Genomic DNA, 20,574 nt, shown 5'->3' on the forward strand with positions numbered 1-20,574 from the left:
TTTTCACAATATTGAGTTCTCCAATCCAAGGACATGGTATATCTCTCCATCTGTTGGTATCATCTTTAATTTCTTTCATCAGTGCCTTATAGTTTTCTGCATACAGGTCTTTTGTCTCCTTAGGTAGGTTTATTCCTAGGTATTTTATTCTTTTTGTTGCAGTGGTAAATGGGAGTGTTTCCTTAATTTCTCTTTCAGATTTTTCATCATTAGTGTATGGGAATGCAAGAGATTTCTGTGCATTAATTTTGTATCCTGCAACTTTACCCAATTCATTGATTAGCTCTAGTAGTCTTCTGGTGGCATCTTTAGGATTCTCTATGTATCTATGTATGTATCATGTCATCTGCAAACAGTGACAGTTTTACTTCTTCTTCTGTGATTGCCGTGGCTAGGACTTCCAAAGCTAGGTGGCATAATAGTGGCAAGAGTGGACATCCTTGTCTCGTTCCTGATCTTAGAGGAAATGCTTTCAGTTTTTCACCATTGAAAATGATGTTTGCTGTGGGTTTGTCATATATGGCCTTTATTATGTTGAGGTATGTTCCCTCTGTGCCCACTTTCTGGAGAGTTTTTATCATAAATGGGTGTTGAATTTTGTCACAAGCTTTTTCTGCATCTATTGAGATGTTCATATGTTTTTTATTCTTCAATTTGTTAATATGGTGTATCACATTGATTGATTTGCGTATATTGAAGAATCCTTGCATTCCTGGGATAAACGCCACTTGATCATGGTGTATTATCCTTTTAGTGTTTTGCTGGATTCTGTTTGCTAGTATTTTGTTGAGGATTTTTGCATCTATATTCATCAGTGATATTGGTCTGTAATTTTCTTTTTTTGTAGTATCTTTGTCTGGTTTTGGTATCAGGGTGACGGTGGTCTCGTAGAATGACTTCAGGAGTGTCTAAAACTAGCTGTTGAATGAATTAAAATTGATTAAATGAAATAAATGAAAGGGGGGGAAGGTATGTGGAAGGTGAGGAACTTAACAAAAAAACTGTCAGCAGGAGCACCCTCAGGCAGGACCAGAATTTTCCTCAGAACATGGCTTTGAATCTGTTGCTCAGACAGATAGGTGATTGGAGCCCCAATTTCTTCTGCTCCATATAACTTTACCCCAGTAGTTTTAGTCTGGACAATTTTCAAGGCAGCCTTTGTCAGGAAAAAAAATAACATCCTTAGAGCTTGTAACTTTGAACTATTTTCTGGCCTACCCTTTAAAATTTATAAAACATACAGCAAAGTTAACCAGTTGAGAGGGGATTTGATTTGTGGAATTATCTATAATCCAGGAAAAACCAAGATTGTCTATCAAAAACAAGAACTTGTTTTAGAATAGCTCATTCAGTGTCCCTCTTCCTGGCAGCAGCTAACATGGCCAGTTGAATCATTAACCTTGACTCCTGAGGCATAATTAAAGTACAGACAAGCTCTGGTTAGCATCTATAGCTGACGTGAACCTCAGGCAGCTTAGCCCACAATTCCTATACATAGAGTCAAGGACTGGAGAAAGGTCACAAGCCACAGTCTAATAATTCATGTCAAATTGCTCTAAAAGTGAAATCACCATACCCAAAGCCACATTTCCTTCTCATGCTCAGTTTGTCAGGCATTTGGTTAGAATGTCCAGTATCCTAATAAACTATCTCTGGATTCAGTGAAATGCAGTCATGCTGAACAGTTAAAGGTGAACAGTCAAGGAAAGTTTGGTGATTGGGGTCAGAAAGCTTCCTCAGGTGATTTTATCAACTTGAATTCTTGACCAGCTGGGCAGTGTAAGGAAGGGATCAGTACTAAGATCCAGTCAGAAAATGGAATTTATAAAAATCAGCAGTAAACTGTTAACCTATCGTCTCAAAGCTTTCAACATCATCTCTGCGATAAGTTCCAAATATTCATCTCCAGCACAGACCTTTCCCCTGAATTCCAGAATCACCTGCCCAGTTGCCTACTTGACATCTTCACTAGGATATCTAACCAAGTTTTCAAATTCAACATCCAAAACTAAGCTTTTCACCTTCAAATCTTGTTCTCTCAAAAATCTTTCCATTTCAGTAAATATCAACTGCATTCTTCTAATTGCTCAATCTAAAACCTTGGAGATAGCCTCAGTTCCACCCTCTCTCTCACGTGCTGTATCTAGCCCATTAACAAATACCTTGGCTCTTTCTTGAGAGTGAATTCAGAATCCAGCCACCTCTCACCAACTGCACTGCTTACAACTGGTCCAAGTCACCACTGTTACTTCAATAGCCTAATTAGTCTCTCTGCTTCTACCCTAGTACCCAGCTCTTCAGTGTGTTTTCAACACAGCAGCCAAAGTGGCGCTGTTAAAACACAAATTGTCACTTCTCAAAACCTTTAATGGCTTCCCATATGACTCAAAGCCTTTGTAGTGGCCTCCAAGGCCTGACATAATCTGTGCTCCCACCCTGTTACCTCTCTGACCTCATCTCACACAGCTCTCTCTTCACTCGTTTCAGTCTAGCCACACTGGCCTCTTAATTTTTCAGACACACTAGGCATTCTCCCACCTCAGGGTCTGTTGTACTTGTTCTTCCTTCAGTCTGCTCTACTCTTCCCCAGATAACTGCATGGGTTCTTCCTTCACCCCCTTCAGTTCTTAGCTGTTCCCTTTTCAGTGAGGCCTTCCTTCTTGATCTGTATTTCTAAAACTGTAAAATCCACCCCAGTCCTTAACCATCCTCCTCCTCTGCTTCATCTATATATTTATTGATTTATTTTCAGCACACAGTACTATGTATTTTATTTATTTATCTTCTTTATTGTCTGGTCCCCTACCCTTGCTAATAGAATGTATGCTCCATGAAGGCAGAGACATTCATCTCTTTGTTCCCTGAAGAATCCCCAGCACCTCTGGAATAGTGCTTTACACATTAGAGATGTTCGATAAAATTTGTTGAGTAAATGAATCTTAGTTTGAAATGAGTCTCAGCCAGCATGTGGGCCTCCACCATCTCATTCACCAGGTTAATATCATAGATAGTAATGCTGAAGACTCTAGTTTAAATGCTCAGATCTGTTAGCCAGCCCCAGGATTTATTCTAACTCATTTTCTTTTCATAATTATGACTAATTTAGGATAAGGTTTAAATTGGATAAGATTCTATCTACTTTGCCACTTCTGATTTTTTTCTTGTGTGCCTCATTAAACACTAATGCTTTTTTAATTTATAGAAATAATAGTGAATAAATACACTAATGTGGCATAAAGAGTTAAAATCATTTCTTAATCCAGTGTTTATGTTTTTACTGTGAGTCTTACAAAACCCTTACCTGTGAAAGATTAGCTTAGGTAAGTCTTAGTTTAAGATGATGATTTAAGTGGTCAAAGGAGACATCTTTAAAACTACTTTTAAAGTAGTTTAGCTAAAAATCAATTTCAAAACAAAAAAGAAATTAGTAATTTAAAAGTAAAATCAAAGTAGCACCGTTCAGTGTTGCTGGTTTGCATACCTAGCTGTCTATTTTTTCTACCTTGAAATACATGTGCAAAACATCTTGTGATATGTGTCTAACTGAGAGGGTTTATATATACTTTTAATGTATTTACTAAAATATGCTCTGACACTTGAGTTGATATTAAAAATATCTTATATTTGAAGGTCAGAATATCAAATCTCTTTCTAATATATCTCTGCAGTGCATTTCTAGGTCCCAAAGACCTTTTCCCTTATAAGGAATACAAAGACAAGTTTGGAAAGTCAAACAAACGGAAAGGATTTAATGAAGGATTGTGGGAAATAGAAAATAACCCAGGAGTAAAGTTTACTGGATACCAGGTGATGGTTTACTTCATTATCACTTGCTGCATCTCATTTTTTATTTTAACTCTTTTTTGGATCTTTCTTATATGTCCTTTGTACTAATGATTACCCACCACCCATTTGAAGTCAGAATTCTTTCTGGTTCCAGTAGCACTTTGGATTAAATGTACAGGCATACCTTGCTCTGTTGCACTTCACAGATACTGCATTTTTTACAAATCAAAGGTTTGTGGCAACTCTGCATTGAGCAAGCCTGTTGGCCCCATTTTTCAGCATTTGCTTACCTCATGTCTTGGCATCACATTTTGGTAATTCTCTCAATATTTCAAACTTTTTCATTATTCTTATATTTGTTATAGTGACCTGTGATCAGTGCTCTTTGATGTTACTATTACAATTGTTTTGGGGCACCACAAACCACACCCATATAAGACAGTAAACTTAATTGATAATGTTGTGTGTGTTCTGACTGCGCCACTGATCAGCTGTTCCCCTTTCTCCCCCTCCTTGAGCCTCCCTATCCCCTGAGACACAACAGTATTGAAGCTGGGCCAGTTAATAACCCTGCAATGGCATCTTAAGTATTCAGGTGAAAGGAAAAATCACACATCTCTTACTTTAAATCAAAAGCTAGAAATGATTAAGCTTAGTGAGAAAGGCATGTCGAGAACTGGAATAGGCTGAAAGCTAGGCCTCTTGGAGCCAAGCAGTTAGCCAAGTTGTGAATGCAAGGGAAAAGTTCTTGAAAGAATTTAAAAGCACTACTCTGGTGAACACATGAATAATAAGAAAGCAAAACAGCCTTATTGCTACGGTGGAGAAGGTTTGAGTAGTCTGGATAGAAGATCAAACCGGCCACAACATTCCCTTAAGCTAAAGCCTAATCTAGAGAAGGCCCTAACTCTCTTAGATTCTCTGAACACTAAGAGAGGTGAGGAAGTACAGAAGAAAAGTTTGAAGCTAACCGAGGTTGATGCCAGAGGTTTAAGGAAAGAAGCCATTTCTATAACATAAAAGTGCAAGGTGAAGCAGCAAGTGCTGATGTAGAAGCTGCCGCAAGTTATCCAGAAGATCTAGCTAAGATAATTAATGAAGGTGGCTACATTGAACAACAGATTTTCAATGTAGGTGAAATGGCCTTCTATTGGAAGTTGCCATCTAGGACTTTCATAGAGGAGAAGTCTATGCCTGACTTGAAAGCCTCAAAGGAGAAGCTGACTCTTGTTAGGAGCTAATGCAACTGGTGACTTTCAGTTGAAGCCAGTGCTCATTGACCATTCTAGAAATCCTAGGGCCCTTAAGAATTATGCTGAATCTACTCTGCCTGTGTTTTATAAATGGAACACCAAAGCCTGAATGACAGCACAGTCTATTGACAACATGGTATACTAAATATTTTAAGCCCACCGTTGAGACCTACTGCTCAGAAAAAAGATTCCTTTGAAAATCTTGATATTACTGCTCGTTGACAATGCACCTGGTCACCCAGAAGCTCTAATGGAGATGTACGATGAGATCAGTGTTGTTTTCATGCCTTCTAACACAACATCCATTCTGCAGCCATGGATCAAAGAGTAATTTAGACTTTCAAGTTTATTATTTAAGAAATACATTTTGTAAGGCTATAGCTGCCATAGATGATGATTCCTCTGATGGATCTGGGCAAAAGTCAGTTGAAAACCTTCTGGAAAGTATTCAGCATTCTAGGTGCCATTAAGAACATTCATGATTCATAGGAAGAGGTCAGAATATCAACATTAACAGGAGTTTGGAAAAAGTGGATTCCAAACCTCATGGATGACTTGGAGGGTTTCAAGACTTCAGTGGAGGAAGGAACTGCAGATGTGGTGGAAATGGCAAGAGAATTAGAATTAGAAGCAGAGCCTGGAGATGTAACTAAATTGTTGCAAACTCCTGCTAAAACTTGAATGGATAAGGAATTGCTTCTTATGGATAAGCAGAGTGTAGTTTCTTGAGATGAAAGCTACTCCTGGTGAAGATGCTGTGAAGATTGTTGACATGACCACAAAGGATTCAGAATATTATATAAACTTAGTTGATAAAGTGGTGACAGGGTTTGAGAGGACTGACTCCAATTTTGAAAGAAATTCTATGGTGGGTAAAATGCTATCCAGCTGCATTGCCTGCTACAGAGAAATCATTTGTCAATTGATACTGCAGACTTCACTGTTGTCTTATTTTAAGAAGTTGCCACAGCCTCCCAGCCTTCAGCAGCCACCACCCTGACCAGTCAGCAACCATCAGCATGGCTGACCCTCCACCAGCAAAAAGATGAGGACTCACTGAAGGCTCAGATGATGGTTAGCATTTTTTAGCAATAAAGTATTTTTAAATTAAGGTATACACATTGTTTTTATAGATATAATGCTACTGCAAACTTAATAGACTACAGTTTAGTATAAACATAACTTTTATATGCACTGGGGAACCAAAAAATTCATGTGACTTGCTTTATTGTGATATTTACTTTATTGCTGTGGTCTGCAACTGAACCTGCAGTATCTCCGAGGTATGCCTGTAATTCTGTTACCTTAAGAGGGTTCATGTCAATTGGTCACTGGAAAATTGAAGTTGACAGCCGTTTATTTTGAAAATCTTGAGTAAGCTGAACTTCTTCTAATTAGAATAGAATGATTCTTTTCATAGTCTGTAGTCTTTGCTATTTTTCAAAAATGTAATTAGCTAATATTTTATTATCTCTTAGGCAATTCAGCAACAGAGCTCTTCAGAAACCGAGGGAGAAGGCGGGAATACTGCAGATGCAAGCAGTGAGGAAGAAGGTGATAGAGTAGAAGAAGATGGAAAAGGCAAAAGAAAGAATGAAAAAGCAGGCTCAAAACGGAAAAAGTCATACACTTCAAAGGTTACTAAGAAACCTTTCCCATTGTTGTTAATGCTGTATGCATATTCATTAAAGGTTTTTAGATTACTTTTAATTCATTCACTGGGCACATAGAAATATATTAGCTCTGTGGAGCCTCTGCCTTTAGAGACAGTAATATATCTGAGGGGAATAAGACAGGTGATCTTAGATGTGAGGTTAACTGGTATTGACTCATAAGGGCTGTTGACCCTGAAAATAGCACCTTCTCTGTTGGAGGAGGACTGTTCTTTAATCAAGGATGTAAGAATAGGTATTCCTCTTATAACAACCCCCAGGTGAGCCCTGAAGAATTTAGGAATATAGGAGACTCAGTACAATTTAGGACTATGTCTAGTATTATAGATGTAAATATAAAGATAGACTCTTTCTTGTCTCTCTGCTTTAAAGAATGTGCTTTGGTTCTTTATTTGTTCAGTTCTCATATCTCAGGTCACCTATTCTATGTCAGACACTTGTACTAGGTAGATAGTGGTGAGCAAATCCAACGCCATTCCTACCCTCATGTAACTTACAATACAGTGGGTTGGAGGGGGTGGAAACACAGAGTTAAAAAACAAATAATAAATAACTGTAAATTCTGAAAGGGCTATGAAGGAAATGAATGGGAGCAGGGAACAACAGAGTAAGTGTATCTATTTAGATAGAGTGGCCGGGCCTTTCCGAAAAGATGAAATTTATGCCGAGACCTGAAAGAAGAGCATGGGACGAGGAGCGCGTGTGGCAGAGCAGCAAAGCTCTGAGGGAGGGAAGAGTTTGACATGGCCTGGATTGAAAGAAGGCAGGCATGATTGGAGAACCATGATCGGGAGGGAGAGACAGGCAAAGGCTAAATAATGGAGACTGGCACGCCATGTTAAGGAGTTTGAATTTTATTGCAGATGTAACAATCATTTATTGGAGGCGTGACATGATCCTTGACTTACAAATTGAAAGTTTAGGTTTTTCATACAGTAATTCAGAAATACAATTGAAAAAACTATGATATTGTGGAAATTCTTCACCTTTTAGAAACTTAAAGCAGGGTAGATGGATCTTTGAAGATAAAGATGGGTACAAGTTTTGCTGCAATTGGTCTGTCACACAGTTGAATACTTGGACAAATTACTTCCATTTAGACTCTGGTATTTATTGGCTGGATATACTTAGGAAATTCCTTAAAAACAAGTATCAAGGGTTTCTTAGACTATCAACATTTTATTTTACAGTCTATAAAATCCACCCAACTGGCATACGGGTAAAATTGTATGAATGCATGTAACTTCCTGTACACCTAATGAAAAACATGGTATCTGCCTTAAATGGGGGTAAAGTTTGCAAATGGCAACAAAATAATTAGAATTTTCCCTAACAGACTGTATATTCCATAGGGGTTATTTTTTAAGCTGAATTTCTTTTAACATTTTGGACTTCATTTAAACACCCAATTGAATCTAATTTAGTTTATGATTGCCTGCTGAGCTTCTGTGTAATGTGTTGCACCACCCTAAATTATCTAAGCCCTCTAAGGTACCTGAGGTATTTAATAGTGTGGATATGTGGCTTTTAAATGTCATTATTTCATCACTCTTGTGAAAACCAGAAGTAATAGGGCTCATACCTGGGGTGGATTTATAATTTAAAGTAGTGAAGAGGTAAAGACATACTTTACTTACTAAGGCGTATCGATTTTAAATTAAAGAATCATTTCCTTTGCTTTCCTTCAAGATCACAACTTTCATGATCACTTAAGAACCATGATTTTTAATTTTCAATATCAACCGAGTAACCTAGCACAATAGTTCTCAAACTTTTGCATGCATCAGAATCACCTGGAGGGCTTATTAAAACACTTATTGCTGAGTGTCAGCACCCCCCACCATTTTCTATTTTAGTAGGTCTAGGGCAGGGTCCAGGGTGGGGAATTAAATATCCAGTGAGCTGATGTTGCTGATCTGGGAACCACGTTTAGAGAACCACTTACCTCGTATAACCTCACTGCTCTCTTTGGCTTCCCAGATGTTTCCTTTTTGTTGAATATGGTGATTTTTTTTACATCTGTTTCTTGAATAATCTTCCTTTACCACTAAACTCTTGGTTCACAAACTTTTTTGACTGCATCCAAGTTAGGTTGAGGGAGAAGTCTCACTTTCCCTCTACCTCACCTAATTCTGTTTTTTCTGTGGAAAAAAATGTTCATAAGAGCCATAGTATAAGCACATTTGAGGGAGGTTATATATATATCATTTTAGCAGTAAGTGTATGTGTGATTCATATTTGAGCCATAACAGATACTAGAAAATTATAAGCAAAAAATATTTTGCATGCAAGTTATTTACTGTATAAAGTAGGGCTAATCAGAGAGCCTCACAACAAACTAAACTGATGATGATAGTAAACCGTTAGTAATCTTAGTTAAAAACCAAAGATAGCAACAGTTGGACACACAACCAATTCAAAACCATATTGATGAAACTGATGAAGGGTCCTTCCCCAAAATTACAGGAATTGCGACGCTCTGCATAAGCACAGTAAGCGCTTTCTAAGGTTACCAAATATAGCTTGGCAGCCAGATTTCTTAGTAGAATACCGAATGTGACTCATTAGCAAAACATAGTAATGCCCTAATTCTAGTCTATGTATATCAAATTATAAAGCTTAAAAACTCACTTGTAGGATTACTCGTAAGTATCCTTTGTAAGCACTATAAATTTTAGGGAGTTCTGCCTATTATCTGTAAGAACTGCAAGTCAAGGACTATTACTTGAGAATTATTATATAAAGCAACTATTGCATTTCAATAATTATACTGTATTTACTAGGAGAACAAAAGTATTTCACTTTTTACATCATCATACTTGATCTAAACTTTAACTCCAGGCACTCCATGTTTGGATTATTAAACCCCTGCTTTCCCTCCTTGTAAAAAGTAAAAATGAAGTCATTTTAAACTGACATTTTGGGCTTGGTTGGTAGTTTCATTTAAGTAAGATAGAAGCAGTGTAATTCCATATTCTGTCACATAACTAGAAGATATTTTCTCTTTGAAAGTTGCATTTTAAAATATTGATTGTCTCAGGAAGCTCAGATTTGCTAATTCATTTCTGTAAGACCAAAAGTGACTTGCTTTAATTAGTTTTGCCTTAGCTGTTATTTACCATGTGCTTAAAGATTCATAAAATTTCTCAAAAAGGAAATGTAAGTGAAATGCTACATGTTATTTTCTTAAAGGTACACAGTGGGGCCAGCTTTTGATCATTTTAATGCTGTTCTGCAAAGCAGCTCTGCCTGCGAACTATAATTGTATTTTCATCTTCACTGTAGAGTTCATCTTGGTTTCAAATGCAAATTGATAAGAAAAAAAGGGCTAGTTTTCCAGTGTGGCCTTGAGTTCTTAAATAACTATCCATAATTTAAAAGATTAAAGTTAATTCATATCATATGGTGATAGAAAAGTTTTGTCAAGATCATCCCATGTATACCATTAACCAAACAGCTTCCATAAGTGTTCCAACATGAATATCCATATAGTATCCTAGATAGTTTACCTTGCTTCTCTGGACCTCACATTCTACTGTGAAATGATGGGGAAGGACAAGGAGACCTTTAGGGTGCCTTCTAGCTCTGTAGCCTTCCTAGAATGGTGTCCATCACCTATATTTATTCATTGACAGTGTTCCAGGTATGTGAATCTCTATTTTCTGCTTTTAATATCACACTACTGGAAAGAACTAGAAGGTTATCTAGTCCACCTCTACTTCCTTTCCAGCTGGTTAAACTGAGGCCCCGTGAGGTGAAATCACTTGTCCAAGGTCACCTAGCTCAGTCGTGGCACACTGCCATGTTGTATTGGTATATCCTGTATCAAGCCACAAAGACTGGATATAGGTCAGCTGCTTCTACATTTCTTACTTACATTTGTGCATTTGGGTTTCTACTTTTGACTATACTTTTTAACTTGTCTAAATATTTAGAAATCCTCTAAACAGTCCCGGAAATCTCCAGGAGATGAAGATGACAAGGACTGCAAAGAAGAAGAAAATAAAAGCAGCTCTGAGGGTGGAGATGCCGGCAATGACACAAGAAACACAACTTCAGACTTGCAAAAAACCAGTGAAGGGGTAAGAATATACCTGTGATTTCTCTTATCTTCCTGTTAACTTAGAAGACATTTTGCCTCAGAACAGGTTTCATTATCTCAGCATTAGTAAACGTTGCCTTAGTAAATGGAGAAACATTCTCAGCTTGACATATACATTCACTCACAGCTCCTGAATAAGTGATCAGATGCTTAGAGTCTGAGAACAAAAGAGAGCTGGGTGGGAATTACACCTGTCTATCAGTTTGGAACTCTGACAGCTTTATTCTTTTTTAAACTAACTTCACCTTGAGAGTTTTTTAGAAGTCAGGCATGAAGTATTGAAATTATGAAATGCCACCTCAGAATTTGACAGTTGTATTTCTTATATTATAAAATGAATGGCATGTTCAAAATAGGGTATTTTATACTGCTCCTTCTTTCTTAGAAGCAGTATGTAATTTAATATACCCATGGGGATTTTAAACATTTAAATATTCAAGCTATATGTGAATATTAATGTTTAAAGGAGCCAAGGGGAAAACTTGTACACTTTGAATCTTGTTAACTTTTGTTAACCTCTGTTAACTTCAAAGTCACAGGCAAGTCCACCTTCGTAAAAGTTTTAGTGAAGGCAGATTTTGCCCCTGGTCATTTTCCATGAGTCTTTATGAAGACTAATTGGACAGCAGCAAATCATTTTAAAACAATACTGATAAAATAAATTATTATTACTCTTTAGTTAAATTCTGGTTTCAGCTGAGTTCTTGCTTACTCTTGTCATTACTGTTTACCTCTCAACTGTCTCCTCCTGCTTCCAGTTACCCATGATTTTTCCCAAGTTATGATTCTGTTTATTCCCTTGTTTCTCTCACCCAGCTCAGTTTACCCCATCCTCTGCCTGTCTTCCTTCTCTTGACCTCTCTCCAATAAATTTCTAGCTGTACTTCCCATGACAGAGGAAGAGGTAGTTTACACCCGTACTACTCAGTGTGTGGTCTGCAGACAGGTAGCATCAACATCACCTGGGGGCTTGTTAGAAATGCAGAATCCAGGCTTAACCCCAGAGCTATCAAATCATAGTCTGCATTTTAACTAAACGCCCAAGTTAAAGAGAAGCACTAATCTGCACCTTCCTATCACCAGAGTCCAGAATATCATCTCCTGCTTTCTCCAAGGCTACACCCCATCAGTGGTCCTCTTTCTCTCCTATACCTTTACTTTCTTTTCTGCTGGCTCCTTACTCTCTGCCTATAAACAGTATCAGGTCTCCCTTAACCTTAAAGATACCTCCCTTCCACCATGTATCCTACTCTTTTCACCTTTCTCTTTATCTCTAATTTCTTAAAAGAGTTCTTTTTTCTCCCAGCGTCCATCTTCTCACCTACTCATGCCTTAACCCAGGGGTCCCCAACCCCCAGGCCGTGGACCGCTACCTGTCCGTCAGAGGCCTGTTAGGAACTGGGCCACCCAGCAGGAGGTGAGCGGCGGGCGAGCAAGGAAGCTTCATCTGCTGCTCCCCATCGCTCGCGTTACCGCCGGAACCATCTCCCCCCCGCACCCCACCCCTGCCCCTGCACCCCAGTCCGTGGAAAAATTGTCTTCCATGAAACACAGTCCCTGGTGCCAAATAGGTTGGGGACCACTACCTTAACCCATGGCACTCTTGTTTCTTCTTTGACCGGTTCATGGAAACTGCTCTTGTAAAGTTTCCTAGTGATCCTCTCATTGCCAAATCCAGTGTCTCCTTTAGTCTTTATTTTACTCTGCAGCATTTAATACCATTAGCCACTTTCTCCTCCTGACTTTGCCTCCAGGTCACCAGTCTCTTCTGCTTCCTCTCCCAGTGTCTCCTCAGTCTCCTTCTAGAGCACTTTTCTCTAGGCTGTCTTGGTACACTTCCAGTCTGAAAGCTTCCCCTGTTTCCATCTTATGCACTCATGTGGTTTCAGCTGTTAGGTGTTACTGATGACTTCTCACTCTAGCTCTTGCATTGTAGATTCATTTTTCTAATTTAATAAAACCATTTCTACTTTAATAACTTGAAAGCACCTCAGAAGATAGTTGCTACTAGAAGTAACAACAGCAGCAGAGTCAGAGTAGTAGTGGCTAACATTTTTACCATGTGCCACATACTGTGCTAAATGCTGTACATGCATTTGATCCTCATACAAATCCCAGGAGGTAGGTGCAGGTGTTATTTCACTTTGTAGCTGGGGAAACTGAAGCTGAAAGGATTGGGCCAGGGTTGCACAGCTAGTCAGAGCCTGAATTTGAAGCAAGAGCCTGAGATCTTTTTATTTTTAACCTGTTTCTAATAATATAATTTTATACACAAAAGGATATATATATAAAATATAAAAATAAAGTAGTAAGCATGGTAGTTTAATGAATACCAGAGACCCTACCACTCAGCCAAAACTAGAACATAACAATAACTTGTATCTATATACATGTTCTTCCCCATCCTATCTTCTTCCTAACCAGAGATAACCACTAGCGTTGTATTTATTATTTCCTTTCATTTTCAAAATTTTAGCCCATACCTAACATATACGTATATACTTAAATAATAATATAATTTTGCTCATTTTTGAGCTAATGCACATAAAAGAGTTTCTTTAGGGTATGTAAACTCACACTGGACATGCTGAGTCATGAGTTTAAGGTTTTTAACTTTACAAGGTAATGCCAAAGTATTTTCCTAAGTTGTTGGATCCATGTATACTCCCACCATCAGTGTATGAGTTCCCTGTGACTAACTGGGCATTGTCAGACTTCAAAATTTTTGCCAATATAGTGGATGTAAATTATAGTCTAAATTTGTGATTCTTTGATCAATAATGAAGTTGAGCCTCTTTTCACATGTTTATTGACCACCTCTGTTTCCTCTTCTGTGCAGTGCTTGATTTTGGTTTTTTGCCCATTTTCCTGTTGGACTTCTTTTCTTACTGACTTGTAGGACTCCTTTACATATTCTGGATTCTCACTGCCATGGGTGGTCACATGCATTGCAGATATCTTCTCTAAGCTGTTAGTGAACAGACTTTCTTAATTTTATTGTAGTCAAATGTATCAAACTTTCCTTGTTATGGTTATCGTTTTTCTGTCTTGTTTAAGAAGTCTTTTCCTATCTCAAAGTCAGAAAGGTATTCTCCTATATTTCCTTTTAAAATTGTAAAGTTTTGTTCTTAACATTTCAGTGTTTAATCCATCTGGAATTGATTTTTGTGTATAGTATGAGATAGGCTCCTACTGCATTCTCCCCATAGCATAACCATTTAACCAGCACCATTTATTAAATAGTCTCTCCTTTCCTCTCTGATCTGCAGTGTCATCTGTCATATAGCCATGGGTCTCTCTCTGGGTTCTCTATTCTGTTCCTTTGGTCAGTACTAAACTTTCTTAAATTTTAGTAGCTTTATAATGTGTCCTGATATCTTATAGGGCAAGTAGCCTAATTTTTTTTTCAAATATTTAATAGACATGGTCCAGGATAGAAGGTCAGAGGGGCTTTTTTTTCTTGATGGGAGAATATACAGCACATATGCTGATGAGAATGATCCAAATATGGAATGATCACAAAATAATAATGTAAGAAAAAATTGCCACAGTAGTGCTCTTCAGAAGGCAAGAAGGCATAAAATCTAGTGCACATCCGGAAGGGTTACCTTACTCCATCCACTGAAGCAGGAGGAAATGCAGAGCGTTTGGGCACAGGGGCAGGTAAATGAGTACTTGGGGTGAGAGCATGCAAAAGTTCTCTTCTGATTGCTTTTATCTTCTTAGGAAGCAAGGTCAACATTTGAGAGTGAGAACAGGAAGAAGTGTTGAAAGTTTAAAGAGAGAGGAAAAGGGATAAAATAGTTACTTAGAAGAACAGAAGAGTGATTGGACTTGGGAAATGAAGTTGAATTGCCAGACAGCGGTAAGGGCCCACGTGAGGTTAGTGGTCATGAATTTAAAGTGAGAACAGTCAGATGGCTGTGTGTTTTTCTCCAGGCATATTCAATTGTGCAATCATGGAGTGGCAGAGAATTGCATTTAACTAGAATTGGTGCTTGCCCAGAGAATAAAGGAGGTTCAAGACAAGGGAGTTGAGGATGTATGCAAGGAAGGGATTAATTATAATGATGGACCCATGGAATCCAAAATATGTTCGGAGGGAAATAAGGATGTGAGGAAGGAGACAGGATCAACAGATTTTGCATATCCAAGAATTCTTGGAGTTGGAGTACTGGATAAAGGGAGCGAGCTGGAAAGATAGGTGGTTATAGAATAGGAAGATGTTTAGATCAAACTGCGGAAGGGTGGCGGTAGGTGCTGATGACAGTGCAGGTGAGTTTGGTATTTTGAGTGGGACAGTTTTTCATTGTGTGAGCACTGTTCACATCGCAGGACATTTAGTACCCTTGGCCCCTGCCCGTTAAATGCCACAGGACCTCCAAGTTCTTATAATAACCTAAAATGTTCCCATAATTGCCCCCAAAAGAACAGTGACTTAAAACAGTATTTGCAAATACTCTCAGTGGTTGAGAAACACTTGTCTACGAAATAGCCATGGAAATGAGTGACTGAGGTAAGGTGGAAGACGAGATCTTTGGAGAAGAGGAAGTCTAGGAACTTAAGAGGCCAGAGTGTTGGAAAGACGATCTCTCTGCATGTCGACATCCAGCAGTTATTATGCTATTGAATGACAGTGGGCCAGAGCTAAAGTCTTCAAGGAGAAAAGGGGAGTGACCTGGGGTGTCTGGAGGTGACTGCAGTAGGGAGGGGTGGTGGTTCACAATCTTGAGACTAAAAGCTAGAAGGATTATTTTTCCTGGGGATGGAAGCACAGGGGAGAGGAAGAAGAGCTTAGAAATAGTCATTAAGATCAAGGACACCTTCCCCACCTCGGGGGCCTGTAGTATAAGAGCTGTGGCAAAGGAAATAGTTACCATCTGGGGGTTGCAGGAAAAGAAGCAGCACTATCTTCAGGGGAAACCAGGTTTCAGTCAGAACAAGTTGATGAGTAAAATATATCATGAATTTAGGAAATTTGCTGATGGCTATGATTTCCAAGGGGCCCAGTGGAAGAGATTAAGGAATCTGGGTTGGGGGCGGTGGGAGCATTTAAGAGATGAGGTTATAAACAAACATGTAAAAAGTGACTGAGGATGAGAGTCCAGGAAGTGATAGATGCTCTGGAGCCCATCTTGTGGCAACCGAAGTAAGCAAGAATAAAGGGCGTAAGGAAAAAGGATTATTGATGGCTCAAGGCAGATAGTGGTGTTGAAGTTATGAATATCGATAAAGAAAGGAAAGAAGAGGTTCTTACAAGGAACCCACAGACTTCTGAGACCCCCTTTATTTCCAGAGGCTCTCTGCCTTCATCCTCACCCCTGCTAGTGGAAGCATGAGGCAGAAAGGGTAGGCTCCAGAACACTTAGCGCTCCCCTTCCTGATTCATGTGGCTATAAAGTGGAGGGGACTAATCTTTGTGGCCAGGAAGCCATGCAGATAATATACCTGTTCTATTGTCTCTTGCCATGTAACAAATTATCCCAAAACTCAGTGGCCTAAAGTAGCATTTTCTATGAGTCAGGAATCCAAATAGATGTAACTTGTTGATACCTCTATCTTGATCTCTCCAAAGCTGCAGTTAAAAGTATTAGCAGGGGCTCAAATCATTTTGAGGCTCATCTGGGGGGTGCGGAGGGGTGGTCCTCTTCCAAGTTCACTCAGAAAGTTGTTGGCAGGATTTGGTTACACACAGCTTACTGGGCTGAGGGCTTCAGTTCTTCATTGACTGTTGGCCAAAGGCCTCCCTTGGTTGCTTGCCACATGAGTCTCTCCATAAGGCAACTCCAACATGGCAGCTGGCTTCATTAGCAAGAGAGAGAATGCTAGCAACACAGAAGTCAGTCTTTTGTTATCCCATCACTTTTGCCTCATTCTGTATATTAGAAGCAAGTCACAAGGTCCAGCCCACACTCAAAGGGAGGGTATTACCCAAGGGTATGAATACCAGGAGGCAGCCATCATTGAGATCCATGTCAGAAAGCTGCCCATCCCTGAACCAACCACTGATAACAAGGGGATTAGAACTGGCTCAGACCAGTCAGGTTCTCCCCATCCCTGGAGCTGGAGTCAAGTCCCCAAATCACAAGGCTATCACATAATTGTGGGGAGGAGCAGAGGATAGAATAAATGTTGGGAGGACAGCCAGAGAGTTCACTGTAACCACTAACCAATATTCATACCTTTATTCTTCTGACTCTGGAACTATTGTTCTTCCTGCCATATAGTGCTGCCTCCTTATGTCTTGCCATTGCCCTCTAGATCAAGCCCAGACTCCTTATTTCAGCATATAATGGCCTTCACACTCCAACCCCAATTTATCTTTTCAGCCTCATTTCTCACCGTTCACTCTCATTTATTCTAAGCCAGTGGTTCATCAAGCTGGCTCAGGACCCCTTTAATACTCTTAAAAGTTATTGAGGACCCCAAAGAGTTTTTGATATAGCTATTGATATTTACTTAATTAGAAATAAAAACAAAATTTTAAGATACTAATTTCCTTTAAAATAATAATAAACCCATTACTTAGTATAAATAACATGTTTTTGTGAAAAGTGCATTTTCCCCAAAATTTTTTGAGAAAAATGGCACGGTTTTACATTTTTAAAAATCTCTTTAATGTCTGCTTTAATAGAAGACATCAGGCAGGATTCTCATATCTGCTTCTGGATTCAGTCTGTTGTGATGTTATTCTGGTTGAAGTATAGGAAGAAAATGTGGTCTTACATAAACATGTAGTTGAGAAGTGGAGTTATGCGTATTTTAATAGTCTTTTCATATCATTGTGTGTATTCTCTGATATTACACCAATTCTGTAAGTGGTAATTTCTCAGAGGTTAGTTGCAGTGTGGAACTGAACCCTTTGTATTCTGTTTGGTTAAAATCCATTGGACTGTCTGGCACTTTGAATAGCTTTCACACATTTGGAAAATCTTTGTTCCCTGAGTTATTCAAGTTTTCCAAATATTTCATTATGAAATCTTTTTAGTCACATTTTAAATATCACTGCCTGTCTTGTCAGAAGAATCTACGTTTTGGGAAGCTGTTGGTTGTGGAGGATTTAAGTTTCTAGAATTCTAATTTTCACTTAAAAGCTCAGATTTTATCATTGTTGACAAATACTGCCATTTTCCTTGAAATAATAGGCTTACTTCATTTATTTTTGACAAAGTGCCAAATGCCCAAGTCTGAATAACCATAGTTTATCTGTCATCATTTTTTGCAGTAAAACTGGTGCTCCATAAAATGATCCTATGGAAAAAAAAAAAAAGATCCTATGACTTCACCTGCCTCATAACTTCTGCTTACTATGTTCTGGGTGTCCTTCAGCTTCACTGCCACCCTGCAGCCTTTCAATGTGCCTCATATTCAAATGCCTCAAGAGAGAATCTGATTGGATTAGCCAGCCATTATCCAGTATAGAAGTGGTGTGGCGCTGAGCATGGCAACCAGCGTGTTAAGGAACAAATTCTGGCTGCTTACGTGGAGGAGACTTCTAGTCTAGCAAATACTCAGAACAGTGTGTCCAGGACATTCACCATTATGAATTAACAAGATATATTTTCACACACAGGCGCACAGAGTGTGATTATGGTATGAGAAGTTAAAAAAATTAGATTTATAATTTGGTTTTATAAGTACTCATTTGATAGCACCTTGTTTAAAGACCCCGCCCCCAAAAAAGCATGTCCTTAAAGTTATAGTCACATTTTGCTACCACTTGCACTTTGTTTGGAGCACGAATAATATTCTGAGGCTGCCATCAGACCATCTGTTCCAAATATACTCTTCAACATGGATTGAGTAGTTGTTACTATGAATTTTCTACCAATGTAAACATAGAATGTATTGCCTTTCACATTAATATTAATAAAAAGACATTGTTACAAAGAATTTTCTTTGGTCGATTAACAATTTTTCATTGTTTTAATGGGTGTCTTCCTCCTTCACAAGGGAGGAAAATCCTCTAAAGTCTGTGAGTATAATCTTATTTCTAGTGTTTTTCTTTGTTAGGAGTCACGAGGCTCTGAATCTTGCAAGTTCACAGATTTTAAATGTAATTTTTATTTAAGATTAGCTTTCTCATTTTGGTAGGAACAAAGAAGGCTAAGAAATGTACTTCTGCCATCTTGAGTGGATGGTAGGTTTAGTAACTTTTCCTATTTGAAGGTTCTGGAATTATTTGTATATTGTATTCTGTACGGTACAGGATAAATTTTGGCTGCATAAGTGAAAACATACCCATGAGTGAGCACATGTATGCTTACAAACAAGTTCATTCACTCAGTGAAGTAAAGAGCTGAAGCAGGCTGTTTTTAGAAAAAATATTGGGGGCCCGAGTTCCCTTTTTCATTCATCTCATGAGAACATTACTAAGGGGTTTAATGTATTTGGGATAATGATGAAGAAAACAAAAATAGCATCCCTGTGGGGAAATGTAACCTGATACAATTTAAAGTGGGACCAAAATTGAAACATAATTCTTTTAGGAAACGGAAATATTTTATCTTTGTCACATGGATGTAATCTAAATTTTAACAGAAATCTAGGCTTCCGTTCTTTTTGTACATCTTGATTTTATTAACTTTTGTATTTCTTTGAGCCATATGTCACAAGTAAGTTGTAAATATTATACAGAATAATCTGCATACTCTTCAAATACTTTTTTTTTTTTTTTTTTTTTTTGCGGTACGCGGGCCCCTCACTGTTGTGGCCTCTCCCATTGCGGAGCACAGGCTCCGGACGCGCAGGCTCAGCAGCCATGGCTCACGGGCCCAGCCATTCCGCGGCATGTGGGATCCTCCTGGACCGGGGCACGAACCCGTGTCCCCTGCATCGGCAGGCGGACTCTCAACCACTGCGCCACCAGGGAAGCCCCCCGTTTTTTTTTTTCTTAATGGAACACTAAAAATGCCCTAGTCATTCCTTTAGCTTTTTGCACTAATAGGTATAAAGCAGAGCCTCAGAGGCTGTTCTTGCTAAGTATTGTTAATGCTGCAGTGCAGGTTGGAATCTCAGAAAACCCAGTTATATACTATAAAGGTGTGGCTAGCTTTTATTCTTAATATCCAAAATCATCTAAAGGCTTGTTTTCTTTCTTTTTTTTTCAGACCTAACTACCATAATGAATGCTGCATATTAAGAAAACCACAAGAAGGTTATACGTTTGGTTGTCTAATATTCTTGGATTTGATATGAACCAACACATAGTCCTTGTTGTCATTGACAGAACCCCAGTTTGTATGTACATTATTCACATTCCTCTCTGTTGTGTTTGGGGGAAAAAAGACATTTTAGCCTTTTTTAAGGTTATTGATTTAATTTCATGTTATTTGGTTGCATGAAGTTGCCCTTAACCACTAAGGATTATCCAGATTTTTGCACAAGCTTATACAAGTCTAGGATCCTTTATCAAGGCAGTTATGTTCATCAGTCTCCTGCCTTTACTCCACCATCACCAAACACTCAGTTAAATATAAATTAGCATTTTTTAAAATGACCACTCAACATAATGCTTAAGGGATTTCCTCTCTGTGACAGAACCCAGGAGCCAATTCCTAGATACACAATGTTGGCATATTGAAGATAAACTTAAAATTGTTCTTCAGTTTTGAGGCCATGTGTAAAGTTTAATCATATTGTAAAATATCTATTCCGTATTAGAAATAGCTAGTTGACAGCTTATACTTCTCAAAACTCATGTTGTTAACGTACGCAAACTCAGTTTCTATATGTGAAGTTAGTGAGTCTTTTGTGTTAC

At 38.5% G+C, this 20,574-nt stretch overlaps 2 protein-coding genes across 6 annotated transcripts in view; one reads left to right on the top strand and one right to left on the bottom strand.

Moving 5' to 3' along the window:
- HDGFL3 (HDGF like 3) overlaps positions 1–20,096 on the top strand; it is a 73,951-nt gene extending 53,855 nt beyond the window's left edge. Inside the window, exons 3-6 of the mRNA XM_060157576.1 lie at positions 3,669–3,807; positions 6,518–6,676; positions 10,648–10,794; positions 19,925–20,096. Of these exons, the coding sequence (XP_060013559.1) occupies positions 3,669–3,807; positions 6,518–6,676; positions 10,648–10,794; positions 19,925–19,930 (451 nt within the window). The 3' untranslated portion in view covers positions 19,931–20,096. The remainder of the gene's footprint in view (positions 1–3,668; positions 3,808–6,517; positions 6,677–10,647; positions 10,795–19,924) is intronic.
- The window catches only part of TM6SF1 (transmembrane 6 superfamily member 1), a 53,409-nt gene that overhangs the window by 5,099 nt on the left and 27,736 nt on the right, over positions 1–20,574 (bottom strand). The window contains exons 10-11 of one of the 5 annotated variants that reach the window (XR_009542116.1): positions 8,658–8,853; positions 813–918 (exon numbers count right to left, since the gene is read on the bottom strand). Coding sequence is in view for 2 of the 5 variants with exons in the window: in XM_060157542.1 (XP_060013525.1) it covers positions 18,027–18,065 (39 nt within the window). In the remaining 3 variants the exon portion in view is untranslated. Of the gene's footprint in view, positions 1–812; positions 919–7,578; positions 8,854–17,910; positions 18,066–20,574 lie in introns of those variants that run through there. The other 4 variants (XR_009542115.1, XR_009542117.1, XM_060157550.1 and 1 more) reach the window with 4 other exon arrangements.

Source organism: Lagenorhynchus albirostris, chromosome 1 (genome assembly GCF_949774975.1).
Source record: "Lagenorhynchus albirostris chromosome 1, mLagAlb1.1, whole genome shotgun sequence".
NCBI lineage: Eukaryota > Metazoa > Chordata > Mammalia > Artiodactyla > Delphinidae > Lagenorhynchus > Lagenorhynchus albirostris.